This window comes from Aspergillus foveolatus, assembly GCF_047715535.1.
Source record: "Aspergillus foveolatus strain CBS 279.81 unplaced genomic scaffold BDW70scaffold_22, whole genome shotgun sequence".
Taxonomy (NCBI): Eukaryota; Fungi; Ascomycota; class Eurotiomycetes; order Eurotiales; family Aspergillaceae; genus Aspergillus; species Aspergillus foveolatus.
Window position 1 is genome coordinate 124092 of NW_027396086.1, and position 16118 is coordinate 140209.

General features: G+C 50.8%; 7 protein-coding genes across 7 annotated transcripts; 4 read left to right on the forward strand and 3 right to left on the reverse strand.

Moving 5' to 3' along the window:
* Window positions 1–30: 30 nt before the first annotated feature.
* Window positions 31–1599, reverse strand: BDW70DRAFT_135697 (NUDIX hydrolase). Its single transcript, XM_073736735.1, has 2 exons — window positions 941–1599; window positions 31–893 (listed from the first exon to the last, which is right to left on the reverse strand). The coding sequence occupies exons 1-2, from the start codon at window positions 1429–1431 to the stop codon at window positions 38–40; spliced, it is 1347 nt and encodes a 448-aa protein (XP_073596250.1). The 5' UTR covers window positions 1432–1599; the 3' UTR covers window positions 31–37.
* A 155-nt stretch (window positions 1600–1754) lies between these two features.
* On the forward strand, window positions 1755–4559 carry BDW70DRAFT_135698 (SPX domain protein). The gene is made up of 2 exons (XM_073736736.1): window positions 1755–4187; window positions 4235–4559. Exons 1-2 carry the CDS (start codon window positions 1974–1976, stop codon window positions 4358–4360), a joined length of 2340 nt encoding a protein of 779 aa, XP_073596251.1. The 5' UTR covers window positions 1755–1973; the 3' UTR covers window positions 4361–4559.
* Window positions 4560–4753: 194 nt separating this feature from the next.
* Window positions 4754–5710, forward strand: BDW70DRAFT_135700 (DsbA family oxidoreductase). The gene is made up of 2 exons (XM_073736737.1): window positions 4754–4969; window positions 5034–5710. The coding sequence occupies exons 1-2, from the start codon at window positions 4925–4927 to the stop codon at window positions 5697–5699; spliced, it is 711 nt and encodes a 236-aa protein (XP_073596252.1). The 5' UTR covers window positions 4754–4924; the 3' UTR covers window positions 5700–5710.
* Window positions 5706–9059, reverse strand: BDW70DRAFT_135703 (6-phosphofructo-2-kinase PFK26). Its single transcript, XM_073736738.1, has 2 exons — window positions 8152–9059; window positions 5706–7889 (listed from the first exon to the last, which is right to left on the reverse strand). The coding sequence occupies exons 1-2, from the start codon at window positions 8451–8453 to the stop codon at window positions 6089–6091; spliced, it is 2103 nt and encodes a 700-aa protein (XP_073596253.1). The 5' UTR covers window positions 8454–9059; the 3' UTR covers window positions 5706–6088.
* BDW70DRAFT_135704 (uncharacterized protein) lies at window positions 9060–10489 on the reverse strand. Its single transcript, XM_073736739.1, has 2 exons — window positions 10286–10489; window positions 9060–10182 (listed from the first exon to the last, which is right to left on the reverse strand). Exons 1-2 carry the CDS (start codon window positions 10292–10294, stop codon window positions 9781–9783), a joined length of 411 nt encoding a protein of 136 aa, XP_073596254.1. The 5' UTR covers window positions 10295–10489; the 3' UTR covers window positions 9060–9780.
* Window positions 10490–11058: 569 nt separating this feature from the next.
* BDW70DRAFT_167966 (FMN-dependent alpha-hydroxy acid dehydrogenase family protein) lies at window positions 11059–13156 on the forward strand (the record flags this gene model as incomplete). Its single annotated transcript, XM_073742345.1, has 4 exons — window positions 11059–11086; window positions 11140–11198; window positions 11252–12440; window positions 12491–13156. 4 exons carry the CDS (start codon window positions 11059–11061, stop codon window positions 12700–12702), a joined length of 1488 nt encoding a protein of 495 aa, XP_073596255.1. The 3' UTR covers window positions 12703–13156.
* Window positions 12868–15722, forward strand: BDW70DRAFT_47506 (putative C6 transcription factor). Its single transcript, XM_073744093.1, has 7 exons — window positions 12868–12933; window positions 13023–13156; window positions 13215–13626; window positions 13678–13888; window positions 13942–13973; window positions 14022–15518; window positions 15569–15722. The coding sequence occupies exons 2-7, from the start codon at window positions 13062–13064 to the stop codon at window positions 15641–15643; spliced, it is 2322 nt and encodes a 773-aa protein (XP_073596256.1). The 5' UTR covers window positions 12868–12933; window positions 13023–13061; the 3' UTR covers window positions 15644–15722.
* The last annotated feature ends 396 nt before the right edge of the window (window positions 15723–16118 follow it).

Sequence of the window (16118 nt, forward strand, 5' to 3'; positions counted from 1 at the left end):
GATTGTATTAGGAAAGTCTATAAATTCTAGCTAGCATCTATAGCCCGATAGTAACTCGCGATCGAAGGTATTTCCAAACATAAAAAGCCGCCGCAGATCCCATGGCCATCCGCCACGCGACAAAGATATAGAGTGCAAGTCGGATCCTCTGATAATAACCCCTAAGCATAATGCCCACCGCATAAGCACTGCCCTCAGGGCTTTTGTCGGAAGAGCCATAGTACTTTCCAACTCCAAGCCCTCCGATGCCGACTTGATTGCGGTCATCATTCTCGTGCACTTCGACAACCGGCAGCGCTGCCGTTTCGCCATCAATAGCTGTATTGCTCGGTCGGCGGCGCGCTCCAAACTTTACCTGATGCATATTACGCTTTCGCAACCGATAGGTAAGAATATTCACAATCAAACGTAAGTCAGGAGACGTGAAATTAGGGTATTTCCATAATTGAACGGCTGTGTGAGGGGGTAGCATATCCAGAAAGTCGGCTAGTATGCCGAGCGTAAGACCCCAGAGAAGAAGTGGTGGAGCCTGGTTCGGGCCACGCTGCGAATTGCAAAATGCGGATTTCATTTTCTGAAGCCAGGTCGAAGTTTGCGCTGTCGCGAGATTGCGCTTGAGGTTCACACTGCACTGCAAGGATTCCGTTGGCGTCAAGCTGATCGCTGAGAATTGCATGTAGCCCATCATGGCTCGGCTAGCCAGCCGAGCCATAAGTCCTCCTGTACTTGCAAGCCGTTGCGTCATGTCGACATGTTCTACCGTTCGCGACGATGGAGATAGGAGGACGTTTAGGGATACCCAGTGGGTTGACGCGACTTCATCTGGCTGCAATTCGAGGATGGGGGAGTCGCATCCTGTTAGGAGAAAGACGTACGGGCATAGAACCATCAACCTAACAGAATCAGTATCATTCGTCTAGCAGACAAGGGAAAAACGTACGGAACGCTGCCCCAGCTCGAGGTTACAATCCGCTCAGGCAGATTCCCTACGTATATGCAGTCGTCCGTTGTCAAATCGAGGCCCACTTCTTCTGAGGCTTCTCGAATTGCAGCTGCTCGATCATCGGCGTCCTCAGGATCTCGCTTGCCTCCCGGCAGAGCAACATGGCCGGTCCAGCGGTCGCCAACGCGCGAAGCTCTTTTGATGAATAAGACTTCAGGATCTCCATTCTGCACCCACGATTGAGAAAAGAAATTGCTCAGTTGCTCTGTCACCGGGGCGCCGGTATCATTTGCAACAATCGAGGATCGGTCTGGCCGATGTTTGTACGTGGGTCGGACTCGAAGGACTAGGGCGACGGAGGCTCGTTTCTTGCATTGCGGAGGGTTGGGAACGTGAGGATAGGTGTTCTGGTAGAGATCTAACAGGACATGATGGAGAGAGGAAGACAAGGCAGGTGTTTGCAACGAGGTTGACTTATCGGCTTGCATGAGGTCGAGGACGAATGGGATGATTTGTGTAAATGAAAGCAGAGTCACGCACCGAGCTTATTACGCTGTAGGTACTCGATAGACAACGGGTGGAACTCCGCCGACGCCAAAACTAACAAATCGCTTCGAGTCTTCGAATAAAATCCACTAATGCCGGGTCACTCCCGGGTCCGCCGCATTTTACCCTTGAGTCGTGAGTTGTTCCCAATTGGCCGAGGTGGGTTTCTGGAGAAAGCTCCGGCTGCACGTGCTCGAATGTAGCGAGGGAAAGCGTCCAGCTGCTTCACTAGAACCCGCCTGCCATCTTAGACCAACGGAGCTATCTTTGGAGCTATCTTTGCTGTGTTTCCCCTCCATCGCGATAAATGAAAAATTTTCTTTAATATTGGATTGATCTACGATTTTCGAATTCTGACAACAAACTTTACTGGGGAATCACTCATTTGCCTCCTAGGTGACCGACCGTTAACTGCTCAAGCTTGATCATACGGACTACGGATTCCCCCACTTAGAACGGCCCGTTCTGGAGCAATTGAGCTACGATGCGTTACGGAAAGACTTTACGGGACTCGATATATCCACCATGGAGTAAGAGCTACATCGACTACAACAAGTTGAAGAGGCTGCTCCGGGAACGTGATGTCATCGGCGACGACAGTGATACTGACGCCACATGGACTGAGCAGGATGAAGAAGCGTTTGTCCAGGAACTCCTCAATGTGCAACTAGATAAGGTCAATGCCTTCCAGGTGCAGACCTCTCAACAACTGAGGGAACGCACCTCTGCGTGCGAGGACAAGCTCCGGCCTCTGGCTCACACCGAAGGAGAGACTCCGGCTGTTGCAGAAGAAGATAGGATCAGGATCGCCTCTGAGGTGCTTGCAGAATTGGACAGCATCACAAAGGAGGTCAGTGAGCTGGAGAAATATAGCCGTATCAACTTCACGGGTTTCCTCAAAGCCGCCAAAAAGCATGACCGGAAACGGGGTGCTCGGTATCGTGTGAAGCCTTTACTACAAGTCCGCTTGTCGCAACTACCCTTCAACTCGGAAGACTATTCGCCCCTCGTTCGCAGGCTCTCAGTGGTCTACTCTTTCGTGCGAGAGATCCTGAGCACGAAGTCTCCGGAGCCAGAGCCTGGATTTGGCCAGGATAATTACTCCTCTTACAAGTTCTGGGTTCACCCAGACAACATGTTGGAAGTGAAAACTCTGATTCTACGCAAGCTGCCGGTCCTTATCTACAATCCCAATTCTTCGAAGGAGCTCGAAACTCACGCCAACGACCCTACCATTACGTCGTTATATTTTGACAACCCTCAATTCGATCTCTACACGCAAAAAGTTGCTCGCAGCCCTGAAGCTGGTTCGCTACGACTACGATGGACCGGGAACCTCATCGAGAAGCCACCGATCTACTTGGAGAAGAAGATTGTGACGAGTGACAACTTCAGCAACGAGGTGAAAGTTCAGTTGAAGCAGAAGCATGTCAAGGAGTTTCTTGATGGTAAATACCATTTAGAAAAGCAGGTTCATCGGATGGAAGATATGGGAAATGGAGAGATGGAACATGCAGAATCTCTAAAACGGGATGTGGAAGCATTGCAATCCTTCATTAAGGAAAACAAGCTCCAGCCTATGCTTCGCGCCAACTACACCCGAACAGCTTTCCAAATCCCCGGCGACGATAGGATTCGCATCTCACTTGACACGAATTTGGCGCTCATCAGAGAAGACTCTCTTGACAAGGAGCGCCCCTGCCGTGATGAGAACGAGTGGCACCGTACCGACATCGATAATGCCGCCATGGAATACCCCTTTCCCGCCATTAGGAATGGCGAGATAGTGCGATTTCCTTATGGCCTGTTGGAGATAAAGCTGCGTGGAAGTGCCGCGCATAACTCGGAATGGGTGAAGGACTTGATGGTGTCACATCTTGTCAAGGAAGCCCCGCGGTTCTCGAAATTTGTGCATGGTGTCGCGCAGCTTTTCGAAGATCATGTGAATAGCTTCCCTTTCTGGCTTTCCGAACTTGACAATGACATTCGACGTGACCCTGAAACCGCATTCCATGAAGAGCAGGAACGCCAGGCAAAGAATGCCGAGGAAGACTTGGCGGTGGGAAGCTTCTTGGGAGCAAGATCGCCTCCTACACGGCCGCTTGTGGGATCGCCTATTACCAGATTTGCGGATGCTGAGTCATCAAGAGCCCAACGAACATCACAAGCCACATTGTCTCAACTTAAACCCGCTGCAGCACCAGACCGTCCGCGCGATGCTGAAAGAGAGCAGCAGGGAGAGCCTGCGCTGCTTGAAGGGCAGGAAGAGCCGGTAACACAGTCTCGCTTAGCCGCTTTATTCCCATCATTCACTGGGAGAAGACGCTCTGTTGTTCTTCCTCCGGGTGTCAAGGAGCCCGGATGGTGGATCAAAGACGCAGGACCAGTCCGCGTTGAAACCAAGGTTTGGCTTGCAAACCAACGAACTTTTATCAAATGGCTGCATGTTAGCATTTTACTTTCCTCTCTTTCTCTCGGTTTGTATAATGCTGCAGGCAAGCACAACGATATAGCTCGCGCACTGTCCATTGTCTACACCGCATTTGCTATCTTTGCGGCGGCCTGGGGATGGTACATGTACGAGAAGCGCGCAAGACTTATTCGAGCACGAAGCGGGCGCGATCTCGACAACACATTTGGGCCTATCATCGTGTGTATCGGATTGGCAGTTGCACTGATCCTAAACTTCGCTTTCAAGGTACTTACCTTCTCTGATACTGATCCACCAGAAGCTGACATGACTAGTACACCTCCACCGTCGAGAGGCTGCGCAGAACACGGCCAGTCGATATGGCTAGCGCTGAGTATTCTTTTTCAATGGCCGCGAAGCCGGAAGTCTGGGAGCTTCCGAATCAGCAGCCTTTAAATTGACGCAACTCGTGGTCCTTGCAATACCACACTCATGAGAATGCGTCATCATGATTACATTGCATTACGGCGTTGATGGATTTTCACGAAGCCGGCCAACAGTTGATATGTTCTCGGCGCGCTGTTGTTTCCATAGGTAGATAGGTCGATTTCTGTCTTTTGTTAGTGATTAAAGCCCCAGCCCGAGAATCATGAATGTGCTCTATTCACAAAATCACATATATATTACTTGCTACACGGAGTGATCAGGACAAGTTCTGCTCTTTACTGACTTTCTATTAGCTTACAAAGCATGTGTCGGTGGTAAGATATCTTGTTCATCTGACTTCTGCAATACGGAAATCAAGCGATGAGTTCACAACGGCCCAGCGAACTCCAGTGGTTATTACGGAGGATGTCTCCTCCGGCGTCAGTCATGCTGACAAATCCATAAGTACATGGAGCCCCCAAGAACTGTAGTATGCCTCCGATCTATAAATCTATAGACTCCCCACCCCACTTCCAAATCAATTCCAATGCATATTTCAAGCCATACATTTTGAACAATCCACTTTAAATCGGTCCAGAATGACAAACTTCAACATCCAAGTCATTTCCGACAGCGTCTGTCCGGTATGTCCTGCTCGAATATCCCCCCAAATCTCCCAGTTGATCTGGAACTAACTCTTCCAACCAGTGGTGCTACGTCGGCTACCGCCGCCTCTCGCGCGCTATAACCACACACAGACTCACCAATCCGCTGGACACGTTCACTATCACTTGGTCTCCCTTCTACCTGAACGCGTCTTCCCCCGTTTATCCCGGCGTGAATAAGCGGCAGTTCTACGAGAGCAAGTTCGGGGCAGCCCGGACGGGCGCGATCTTTGAGCGCCTTGCTGCGGTAGGGGAGGGCGAGGGAATCAAGTTTAGTTTCGGCGGACAGACGGGGAAGACGAGGGACTCGCATCGGGTTATCTGGTTGGCTGGGAAGAAGGAGAGGGCGCAGAGGGAAAAGGGCGAAGCGGTTGATGGGAAGAATGAGAACGATGTGATAGGGGGCCTCCAGACCAGGGTTGTGGAACGGCTATTTCGGGCTTACTTTGAGGAGGAAAAGAATATTACTGAGCGTGCGGTGTTGGTTGAGGCTGCGGTTGGAGGGGGGTTGGACAAGAGTGAGGTGGAGGGGTTGTTGGATTCGGATGTTGGAGGGCCGGAAGTTGATAGGGAGGCTGAGGGGGCGAGAAGGCAATTTGTGACGGGCGTACCATATTTCATGGTGCAGGGACAGTATGCGATCGAGGGAGCGGACGAGCCGGAGACTTTCTTGGAGGTATTTGGGAAGATAAAGGCGGGTGGGCAATGAGTGATCTGTACCATATATAGCTCAGTTTGCGAAGGGCTTGCTGAAGAACAATTGACTTGACGTTAACTAATGCTAAGGCTAGCTACGTTCCACATCCCAATTGGATAAACAAGCTGGACACCATAACAACCCACAAGCCGATCCAAGATAGAAGCATTGCTGCAGACGCCGGTGGCATGCAAAATTCTAGAAATACATGGAATAGAAGTAGAACGCTGGTGAAAACGAGACAGAACAAGCCATCCAGCGCCTAAGCAATTGAGACACGTTAAGGAAAGGAAAAATCAAACAATACCGCCATAACTCATAAGCGTATCGTGCTAAAGCAGAGATGTCTCAAGAGATGCGCTGTGTGTAAGTCTAACAACTAACAGCCCTTACCCATAGCTTTATTGCTGCGTCGTCTGTTGGAGTTGGAAGTCAGGGATATACTCGAACGTGTCTTTCTCTGGACTGTAGCGGTACGCCATAAACTCGACGCCGTAAGGCTTCGGCTCCAGCATGTACAACATCCCCAAAGGTACGTCTAGATCGGCGACTTCGTCACGTTTCAGACCGCGGAAGTAAGCCAGGAGAACGCGGGCCACGGAGCGATGAGTAACTAGGAGCACATGGTCGGTCATCCGCTCCACTTCGATGATAACGGTTCGAAGTCGGTTGATGACGTCCAAGTACCCTTCGCCGCCGGGACCAGGGTAGCGGTAATAGAGCTTATTCTTCTTGCGCGTTGCATATTCGTCGGGAAATCTCTCGCGAATCTGTTCGTACGTCAAACCCTCCATTTCGCCTGCGTAAAGTTCGTCGAGCATCTTCATCTGCTTGACATCATAGTCATCTTCGTTGAAATGTTCGACAGTCTGCACTGTGCGTTGCATCATGGAGCTCCAGACACAGAAATTGCGAGGTCGGTCCCGGGGTATGTACGAGGGGTTTGGAGGAGTGCTGTCTCCAGCGCGCGGTGGCATTTGAGACATCATGTCCTTTTGTCGCTGGTTCAACTCCCATTCCTTTCTCTTTTCATTAATAAACCTAGTAAGCGCCCTTGCGTAACGGTGACCGTTCTCGCTGAGTTCCGAATCACCACCGATACGACCGGCCTGGTTGTCTTTACTCTCACCGTGTCGTGTAATCCATATCTGCCGCGGCGATAGGTTAAAGTTAAGTAGATAGTACACGACCTGTGAGGAGAGGAAACCGTGGGTCTGATGGGAGACGAGTTTGCGTCCGACGTCAATCATACGAATGTATGGCATGTTCAACGATTCTTCGTACTCGCCAAGTGGATGGTAGGACTTTTCATACAAGGCCACGCGCTTCTTGAAGTCTTCAAGAGCCTTGACGGGATCCTGGTCCCTGTAGTCCGGTCCGGACAGCTTTAGGCGCATATTCGCCTCTAGGAGTACGGGATCTTCGCAACTGCTCTCAAGGAACAAAACCCCGAGCTCCGGGCCCGCACGCTTTCGGACATGGTCCATGATTGTCTTGCGGCGTTCGAGTGTGCTGTTGGTTGCGTCCAAGATGCCTACACTGCCACCTTCTTCGAGGATGTAATCCAAAAGCTCATCGAGTGTCTCCAAAGCGACCTGCTCTCTTAACTTCAGAGCCTTTTGGTTCTTAGGATCGAAGAAGCTCGCGGACTGGTCCATTGGTTCCGGAGATGCTTCCACTATTCGTTGCTGGTCTTGAGAATCAGCTTCGCTTGCCGGAACCATGGTAGAACCTCCCGTTTCTTCACCATTGACAAGGATCTTGGTGGGAGGGACGACAGGCGGTGGAAGAGCGTTGAGCTCCGGGGGTGATTCGTGCTGAGGCGCAGGGACGGCCTCTTTCTGCGCAGATGTCATACCACCAACACTAACGCTGAGACGCCGTACAGAGTCAACGAGCTCCTGCTGAACTGAGCTCTTTCTGTGACGTGCAGCGGGCGACTTCCCCGCAGCTACGCGGCGACGCTCCCCGACGTTAAAGATCCGAGTATCATGTTGGAGCCAGTTCAAGTAGCGAGCGAGTTTCTTTGTAACATAGCTTTTGCCTCGGGCCGGGAGGCCGACCATGACAATGACCAGCTTGGCGCCGAGGTCCCGTTGAGCGATGCGTCCATCAGGCGAGACTTTAGACTTGGTGAGGCCGGGGATATCAAGGGTGGTCGCACGGACACGGCTGGGTGTGGAGGCCTGGCTTGCAGCGGCACTGTCGGTGATTAGCTTTGTCAGAACATAAAATGCCCAAGATAGCAACAAGGGACAGAGGCTATTATAGCGAGGAGGCAAGCGAGTAGGACAAAGGGTATACCTCGGGGTCCACAAGGCTGGCAATACCCCGACGCAAAGGGTGTCAAGAGTGTCAAGCACAGATCAGGGGATACAGCCGAGCGAATCTAGACTGCGAACAAGCTCTGGGACAGAAAAGCAATAAAACCAAAATCCAACCAACGAGGAACAGTATGACTTACAACTGTGGAGACGAAGGTGCGGTAGAAATCGGAGTGTCTGTTAGGGCGAATCCGACACCATCCCTAGAGGGCCTGGATGCGTGCGGTTTCCTGTGGGAATCGGAATGCAGGTCATTCCCTAGCGCTCTTCCGGCGACGGTTTTCGGAGGGGGCATTAAAGTAGCATCTCTTTCGGTCATCGGCTTGCCGTTCGACGCGGTACCGTTGAAGTTGATGCCGGAGCTAGTGTTGCGAGAATAATCGGGCGAAGAGGATGCACTTGTCATGATCGCTGAGCGGGCAATGTCAGTGAGTTGGGCCATACCCCGCGAGTGGTGCAGGGATTTGCAGCCAATACGTGTGTCAAGGTAGGACGAGTCTTGACTGGAAAAGAAGGAAAAAAAAAACCCGGGCGGGCAGGACGGGCCCAGCTGCAGAATTATAAGTGCCCCAACAAGCTGGGAGAACAATAGCAGCGACCAAAAGGAGGCAAAGGCAAGGCTCTGCAGTCAGAGAAGAGGGGGAGAGCTTGTGGTGCTCTGCAGTGCAGGTGGGCGGATGAGTCAACCAGTTCGAAGCACACAACCGTTTCTTCGTCCCAACAACTCGAACACCTGCCGGCAGGAGATAATACTATAGGTCCGCCGGTATCGACTAAGTGAAATTGCAGGTTATCAGTTGATGTCTCCTTGTCACTGGAGGTCGCTTTCGCGTTAATAAAGCACGGATGAACCGGAATAACTGGGCCGGGTGCTATGATGTCAAGGCTAAGCAATCGTGATGCGCTCGAGACGAGGGACTCTTTAAGTATTCCAGCTCCACGGTCCACGGTCCACACCCCGTATCCAACGCTATCTTACGGAGTACTCCGTAGTAATCGATACTCCAAGTTAAGACGATGTTCTGGGTTCTACTATGTACTGTAGATCACAAAAAAGTAGATTGGCTTGGCTCTGGCCCCTGATGGCCGCACGGCGGATAAAGAATGCTTGGCCCAAGTAAGGTGCATCACGACAAGCTGGCCTCTGCCCACCGTCTCTGCCCACAAATCCAGTTTGGCTACGCCAGGAGACCGGTCTGCCAAGTCAGGTCGTCAGGGTCCGTCTCACTGCAGTTTCTTCCTCCGTACGTCCTCTGTGATTCCGGCTTTTCCCCATTGGTCCACGTCGGGCCAGCTGCTGTTCGGACGCTATATACTATACAAACTGAACATCAAGCATTCTCGCTTAGCTGGCGGTAACTGAGGCTGAGCAATTGTTACGCTTTCGAAACTCCCAAGTTGCCGCCTTACAGTCCGACGGTGAGGCGTTGTGACCCGAGCCCTTCTGTGTGACACCCCCCTAATCCGCTGAGTTGTGTGGTTTCACCATCATCAGGATATCATCTCCCGGCTCTCGGCACCAGTCCCGTGGATAGTCTCATGATTTCCAACTCAAGGCTGTCACCCCCTCCGCTCCGACTCGTCAAGTATGGCCGCTGTTGACGTGGGATGGGAAGCAGGTAGCAACCATAGCGGTGGTATGCTGCGGAATTCTTGGCGCTTGGCAGCCACCGTCTGCTGGAGGGTACGTACGTGGTGGTTTCCAGTTGGCACTGTTAAGGTTGTTCGCATGCATTTTCCATAACAATACGAGCTCGGATCTGTTAAGCCTACTTGTCCAGCCTCAGTGTTAAAGCGATCAGTGTGGCGTAAGCGGCGATACTCAGGGCCGTCAGGATTACTACCGCATTCCCGCTGGTTCTGAACTTATGTCGATGTACTCCGTCGTCTCCTACCTCGGAAAAGAACTGTCGGTTGCCCTGTTGGCGTCGAAAAAGGCCGATGATAAGTACCCCTGTACCATAGACGGCGAATAAAGCCCCGGTACTGTAGAACTCATTCGTAAATATCTTAAGGACCACAAGGGCAAACGAGAACTGAGAGAGAGCTGTCCGGATATAGGCGCCTTCGAAGGTCCGTTGTGCTGCCCGTACTTCCACAATCTCATCATTTGTCAAAGCAACGGTACGGGCACGGTGCATCCGTAAGCGATAGCGATCTGCTGCCCGACGCTGATGTATATTAGTCTTATGTTTAGAGTCCCCCAGCAGGTAAACGAGGGTCGATGGTGTTGTATATGGGTGGTACGAATGATCGCCCGGAGAACAAGCTCACCTCAAACATGATTGATAGGCGATGCACTTGGATGCACAAGTTGCTAAGTATTATGTTGCCGACAGCCGATACGGTAGAAATTATGTGATCCTTGATCTCACCATAATCATTGAGGTGAGCTTATAATATTGCGAGTATGTGGAGCGAATGAGGCCCGAGCTGCCTGGCTCACGTGGGACGTCAGAAAGTAGAATAGTCGGCTCGTCGAGTCTCAGCTAAACACCTACGCATGCGTCAGGAGACACAACCACTGTGCGTGACGACAAGTGGATGCACCTCTGACGGTGAATACTTCTTGTCTTCGATAATATGATGCACAGGGTATAGAAGAGTGTTCTCAACCTTCGGAATTGGGATCAATGACCGAATTAAGGTGCCGCCAGGAGAACTGCGCCCCTCATTGGACGGGTAACGGTTCTTGTTGAAGATCGGTTCTTCCACCAATTATGCTGTTTTATTAACAATTCATCCCACTGTCGGCTATCGAGATTGCCCGAGAGAGCGGTCAATTGCCGCCCCATCTTTGGTTGGAGTTCCCCACACTCCATCCAGACCGCAGCAAGCGTGAGGTCGGAGATGGGTCCGAGTCTTGACGGGCGCTCGGGCGAGAAGGCCCGCGAGATTGGGGATAGTCTGCCGGGGCAGATTAGACCGACTCCGAGTCTCCGACTAACACTTTGACCCGGCTTTCTCCTCTTTTACACGACCTTCTCTGGCATTATCCCTGTTCTTTCCTCATAATATTCAATCTTTGGAACGACCGGGTTGCGAAGATGGGCAACGTGTTCGATGCGGCCGAAGGTATGTTCTCCAGATGCTGCAAGTCAGCGCGAAAGCTCTTAACTCTATAATAGTTGCAAAGCACAATACAAAAGATAGTTGCTGGGTGATTCTGTACGGGAAAGTATACGATGTACGGGCCTTCATCACAGGACTTGGCATCAGTGCTAACCATTACCCGGTCAGGTCACTGATTTCCTCTCAGAGCACCCTGGTGGTTCCAAGATAATTCTCAAGCTCTCGGGTCAGGATGCTACCGAAGAATATGATCCCATTCATCCTCCGGGAATTCTGGAGGAGAATCTCAAACCAGAGGCTTTCTTAGGGACCGTGGACCCCGCCACATTACCGAAACCCAAGGCTGATGCTACTGTGGCTAAAGAGAAGAAAGAGGAAGAGGACGTGCCAATGGAGGCTCTCCTTAACATGGACGATATTGAACAGCTGGCGACCAAGAAAGTTAGCAAGAAAGCATGGGCCTACTACTACTCGGCATCAGATGACAAGATCACGAAACAATTCAACACAGACGTCTATCGAGCAATCACGCTGCGACCTCGCGTCTTTATTGACTGCTCCAAGTGCGACTTAGACATCTCGTGCCTTGGGTACAAGCTCGGAATACCAATCTATGTTTCCCCTGCGGCCATGGCACGTCTTGGAAACCCAGCTGGTGAGGCGGGAATTGCAGAAGCGTGTCGCAGTTTTGGGGCGATGCAGATTATCTCTAACAACGCCTCCATGACTCCGGAGCAGATTGTCGAAAATGCTGCTCCCGATCAGGTTTTTGGATGGCAGTTGTATGTGCAGACGGATCGCAAGAAGAGTGAGGCCCAGCTGGCGCGTGTCAACAAGCTCAAGGCGATAAAATTTGTGGTCCTTACTCTCGACGCCCCAGTTCCTGGTAAAAGGGAAGATGACGAGCGGGGCAATGCTGCGGCCGGTGCTGGCCAAGGTGAGAGCGGCGTTGGGAAGCAGCTTTTCCAGGGAACGGACCCGACGCTCACCTGGAGGGACACCCTACCTTGGTTGAAAAAGCATACCGACCTACCCATCATACTCAAGGGGCTCCAGACCCATGAAGACGCGTATATTGCATCGCTCCACGGTCCCCAGGTCAAAGGTATCATTCTTTCCAACCATGGCGGACGGGCTCTTGATACTGCGCCTCCGGCAGTACATACCCTGCTAGAGATCCGCAAATATTGTCCTGAGGTTTTTGACAAGCTCGAGGTCTGGGTTGATGGCGGTATCCGACGCGGAACCGACGTTGTAAAAGCTCTTTGCCTTGGCGCGAAGGCCGTGGGAATTGGAAGGCCCGCTCTGTGGGGGCTGGGAGCTGGGGGTGTCGCCGGTGTCAAGCGCACATTACAGAGTATGGCTCCTTGCATTCAAACATATAGCGAACTTGCTGACTGTGTTCAGTTCTGGCCGACGAGACGTCCACCACTATGCGCCTGCTTGGTTGCGAGCGCGTCGAGCAATTGGGACCTCAGCATGTAAGCTTCCGGCTTTTTTACCCTTCATCTTATACTTACATTCGGCAACAGGTCAACACTCGCGTGGTGGAACAGCAGATCTACGATGGCCCCCCAGGGCTCGATTATATCCACTCAGCATACCGTGCGAAGCTCTAGGCAATTTAGACAGTGCATTTAGTAGCGTTTGTGTGATATATATGATCCCCATTTCATGACGTGGAATTCAAAATATGCTAGAGGTGCTATTAAGATACGTAGCTTGGTTAATGTTCTGAAAGTTCCAGCCCAGTACTTACGGGGTTTAGCAACGGAGATAAAGAAAGCCGATCTTACAGTGGCTGACAACCTGAAAACCAACCAGCAACTATTCGAGGTTGACCTCACGAAGTCCGCTGTCCTTTTCATCGGAAACCTAATCCAGATTTCAGATCGTTGTTATTAGGAAGCTCTAAAGCTGCATCTGCTGACATTCGTAGTTTATCCCACTATTCTACGTCCCATCCCAGAACGCTGATATGGCCGAGATTCAAAACACTGATACCGCTCATCTGTCCAAGGAGAGGAAGAGAACCAGAGTACAGTTATCTTGCACAGCCTGCAGGAATCGGAAGTGTGTTGCTCGCATTCACCCTGAATATTCAAAATAAAAGCGCTGATATGGACCTCAGACTGAAATGTTGTCGCACGCACCCTTGCAACAATTGCTTAAAGAGGGGGGAAGGAAATTCATGTACCTTTGTCGGCCGTGGGCCTCGAGGGAGGTCGTCACACGGCCAGGCTAGCCCGACACATGTCCAGGACCGCTTGCAGCACCTCGAGAACCTGATTATGTCTCTCGCCCAGCAGAGGAAACAGGGAGAACCTCAGAGTCAAGAACTTTCACGATCGTTTCCTGTACCCGTGCCTGAACCATTTGCTAGAGAACAGACGAAGCTGTTGACGCCACTTTCGCCGCCGAAGCCCGAGGGACCATCGCCTGAAAGCGAAGGCTCGCCTTCTGGGGGAGATGGAAAGCTGCTGGTCAAGGATACCGTGACGAACTATATCTACAGCGCGCACTGGAAAGCTATACTTGAAGAGGTAAATAACCAGTGACTTCCTGCCTGGTGCTTTATGCTAAAGTACGGTCAGATACACGAGTTCAAGCAGTCACTGCAGGAGAGTGATGATTTATCAGATGAAGAAGTGTTTGAGGATGATGATATCAGCAGCAGAGAACCTACGATCTGGTTCGGAATAAGCAGACAGATGAGCAAAGAGGAGCTGCTTTCTGATATGCCGGCTCGCCCAGTTACGGACAGACTGGTTTCGTATTACCTGATTTCTAAAGAGCCTATAGTTGGTAAGAATTTGATCCCATCCATTTCCAAGACTGTAGATGCTAAGATACTGCAGCAATTTTCCATATTCCTACATTTCAAAAGGAGGTAGGCTATCTATGTTAAATGTGTCGATGGTCAATTGATGCCCTATAGTACAACAACTTTTGGGACAATCCACAGAGCGTTTCCCTTTCATGGCTCGGGATGCTGTATGCAATCATGACACTGAGTACTATGTTTTACCAACGGACTGGAGACCCGATATATGGTATAGATGGGGATTACGGTGAGATTGCCAACGTTTTCCGAAAAAGAAGTGCGCAATGCCTGGTCCAATCCAACTACATTGCCGCAGGACGGTATAAAGTCGAGGGTTTATTTCTGTATACCATGGGTGAGTTCTACAAAAAACACGATGTGGAAACGGGGGTTCCTTTTCTTTTAGGAATTACTATCAAACTAGCCATGCGAAGTGGCTATCACCGTGATCCGCAGCAGTTCCCAGCTATATCCGCTTTTGACGGAGAGATGCGACGACGCGCGTGGGTATTTCTCTGTCAGCTTGATGCCTTGCTTTCTTTTGAGGTCGGCGTTCCACGGACACTACAAGACTGGCAGTTTGACACGGAGCTGCCAAGGAACCTATTAGATGAAGATTTCGACCAAGATACGGTGCAACTTCCTCCATCACGCCCAATGAACGAAATTACTGCAACTACGTACATTATCGCGAAGTCGCGTATAATGATGGTTTTTGGGAAAATTCTGGATATGGCATTCTCGCGGAAACCAGTAACCTACGAAGAAACACTCGAAGTAGACCGGCTCTTGGAGGAAGCGAACAGTCTCAAACCCCCAGCATACCACATTCGCCCAATTAACCAGTGCATTGCAGATCCTCCCGAGTTGATTTTCCAGCGATTCACCTTGGCAAATGTATATGAGAAGGCTCGCTGCGTGCTTCATCGAAGATACCTGGGAGAAGTGCATACGAACATGCGGTACGCATACTCGCGGGTGGTGTGCATTACTGCTGCGAAACAGATCCTACGTGTTCACGCAGACATGTACCGTGAAATACAGCCTGGCGGCCTGATGTACAGGAACAGATTATTTCCGAACTCAATTCAGTACACCGACTTCTTGCTAGCGGCTATGATACTTTGCATGGAGTTGTCATACAGTCATGGCACTGGGTCAAGGGATGCAAGGAACGACGATGTGGCTGTCGTTATCAGAGACCGAGAAGATCTAATCTCTACCCTTGAGGACTCTCATCAGATACTCCAGGATCTAAGCAAACAATCTGCCGACGCTCATAAGGCGCACGCAGCGTTAACCGTGATGCTCCGCAGGATTAGGAGTGGTCTGCAGACTATAGCACCACCGAGAGCCAGTCCACCAACTACAGCGGCTGCCGGTCAGCCTACTGAAGTTCTGAATGGTGAGTTATGTTCCGTACTTAGGTCACTGGCTAATTGTATAGTGCCGCCACCATACGGTACCTGGCCTGGACTAGAAGCAGGAACCTTGGAGAATCCGTTGTTCCCCGCCAACATAGCGCCAGAGCCTGTCCCCGCCATAGACCCGCAATATTCATCACTAAATGTTATTGGGGGAATGCTCGATACACCTGCTAACATCGACTGGGTAATCTGATGCAACCTCATGATATTGTCATTATATACTAATTGCAACAGCAACTCTGGGACCAGCATATCCAGAACCGACCGGACCATGTGATTGATTGCGATGACTTGTGGTATGGGCAATGAACGGGACGTGATTGGATATTACTGTAGATACATGGCACATCAACTTCAATTTGGTCTCCTTGTTTTTTATTCCACCAGAGTGCTCGGCAATACCTTGCCAGTAGATGATCTGGACTGTGCTGAATAGGCTGTGAGCTTATACACAAGGACGGAATCTTTAAGTTGTGTGCCTGGGATGCTTAAGGACACTGAGAAGCCGTCTATTCTCGGTGACACATAATTTTACGGGCTTCACTGGAAGGCTATGTCAGTTCAACGAAATGTTAACCTTTTTGTGTTGTTTTAGCCCTAATTTGATTAGTAGGGACGGTAGGCTGTGAGCCGCCAGATATATTCCCATAGCAGATGCTCATTTGGCATTCGACCTCCAAGAGTAATTAGTAAATCATCGTAATAGTTTGAGCAATAACTATTATAACTCAAGAACTGTCCAACTGCGCATAGGAAGTGTGTTCCGATTTATGTCAGAATTAAC